Source organism: Rhagoletis pomonella, unplaced genomic scaffold, assembly GCF_013731165.1.
Source record: "Rhagoletis pomonella isolate Grant_MI unplaced genomic scaffold, Rhpom_1.0 Rhpom_scaffold_00002, whole genome shotgun sequence".
Lineage (NCBI taxonomy): Eukaryota > Metazoa > Arthropoda > Insecta > Diptera > Tephritidae > Rhagoletis > Rhagoletis pomonella.
In genome coordinates this window covers 10124003-10125438 of record NW_023458556.1, presented here as the reverse complement: position 1 = coordinate 10125438, position 1436 = coordinate 10124003, and the positions used below count along the sequence as shown (strand labels likewise).

At 38.8% G+C, this 1436-nt stretch overlaps 1 protein-coding gene across 1 annotated transcript; it reads left to right on the top strand.

Moving 5' to 3' along the window:
* Positions 1-671: 671 nt before the first annotated feature.
* LOC118734440 lies at positions 672-1187 on the top strand. The gene has a single exon (XM_036464160.1). It carries the CDS (start codon positions 672-674, stop codon positions 1185-1187), a length of 516 nt encoding a protein of 171 aa, XP_036320053.1.
* The last annotated feature ends 249 nt before the right edge of the window (positions 1188-1436 follow it).

Here is a 1436-nt window from a genome sequence, read left to right as displayed (position 1 = left end):
TAAATAAACAGAAACAGCTGGCGAATGTTTACAATTATTAAAAAACATTGACAACAACATTGTGTGTTTTTTCCAGATTTAATTCAATCGATTTGCTACATTTATTCGAAAAGAATACTTTAGAAAATGCCTCCACTACGCAGACGTATCACGGTTAGCAGGCATACGCGTGATTCACATCGAATGTCAATAAGGAGAAGAAATCAAAGCGAAGAGCAACGCGCTCAAGTGAATGCCCGAGGTAGAGCGGTGTACAGAGAGCAGCGTGCACAGTTTAGAGCTGAATCCGCAGACAATCAACGGCCAAATTATCGCCAAGGCAGAGTTCCGCTTCGTCTTCGCGTCTACCGTTGAACATCCAAGTCGTTGAAACACCAACGTGCAACATATCGAGGAATTCAGCAATGGCAAAAGTTTTGCGAGAAGCTGCAATAGTTCTATGGGATGAGTGCCCAATGGCTAACAAAAAGTCATTAGAAGCATTCAATAGAACAATGCAAGATTTACGCCAAAATCAACAACTTTTTGGCGGGGCATTAGTATTATTATCCGGCGATTTCAGGCAAACTTTGCCAGTCATTCCTCGATCAACTCCTGCAGACGAAATAAACGCATGTTTAAAATCGTCAGTTTTGTGGAGACATGTTCAAAGGCTGACTCTTACCATCAACATGCGAGTCCAATTGCAAAATGATCGATCCGCAGCGGCGTTTTCGAAGCAGTTGTTGGACATTGGCAAAGGCAAAATACCAATCGATGATACCGGTTTGATCACATTGCAGAACAACTTTTGTACACTTTTACAATCGAAAGAAGAATTGATTGAAAGTGTATTTCCGAATATTGTTCAGCACTATCAACGCAATGATTACTTAAGTGAACGCGCAATATTGGCATCGAAAAATGTACACGTCAACGAAATCAATTTTGCCATTCAAGAAAAACTGCCAGGAGAAGCTACAACATATACATCGATTGATAGCGTTTTGAATCAAGATGAAGTAGTCAATTATCCAACTGAATTCTTGAATTCTTTGGATCCCCCCGGTCTGCCACCGCATCGTTTGGTCCTGAAAGTCGGTTCACCTATTATACTTCTACGAAATCTGAAGCCACCGACTTTGTGTAATGGCACAAGACTTTCCCACAAACCAAAAATGTTGTATACCAAAATGTTATATAAATAAGTAAAAGTTTTACAACAAGAAATAAAACACAAAGTAAAAACCCTTAAGAGTTTTAATCGATTTAGGTGTAGCGAAGCGCACCGGGTAAGAGCTAGTGTATTTATATATGGGAAAATAACGACTTTTCGTTGGTAAAGGGTAGAATTCTTGAAAATCAATATTTTTCGATCGGAAAACTCTGGTTCCCTTCAAGAGACTCTCAATAATAAATACCCTGTTTTTAATTTAATAATTTTTTAATACTAACGA

Excerpts from the sequence above, each read along its gene's own strand:
- LOC118734440 (XM_036464160.1), top strand. The coding sequence starts at position 672 with ATGCGAGTCCAATTGCAAAATGATCGATCCGCAGCGGCGTTTTCGAAG.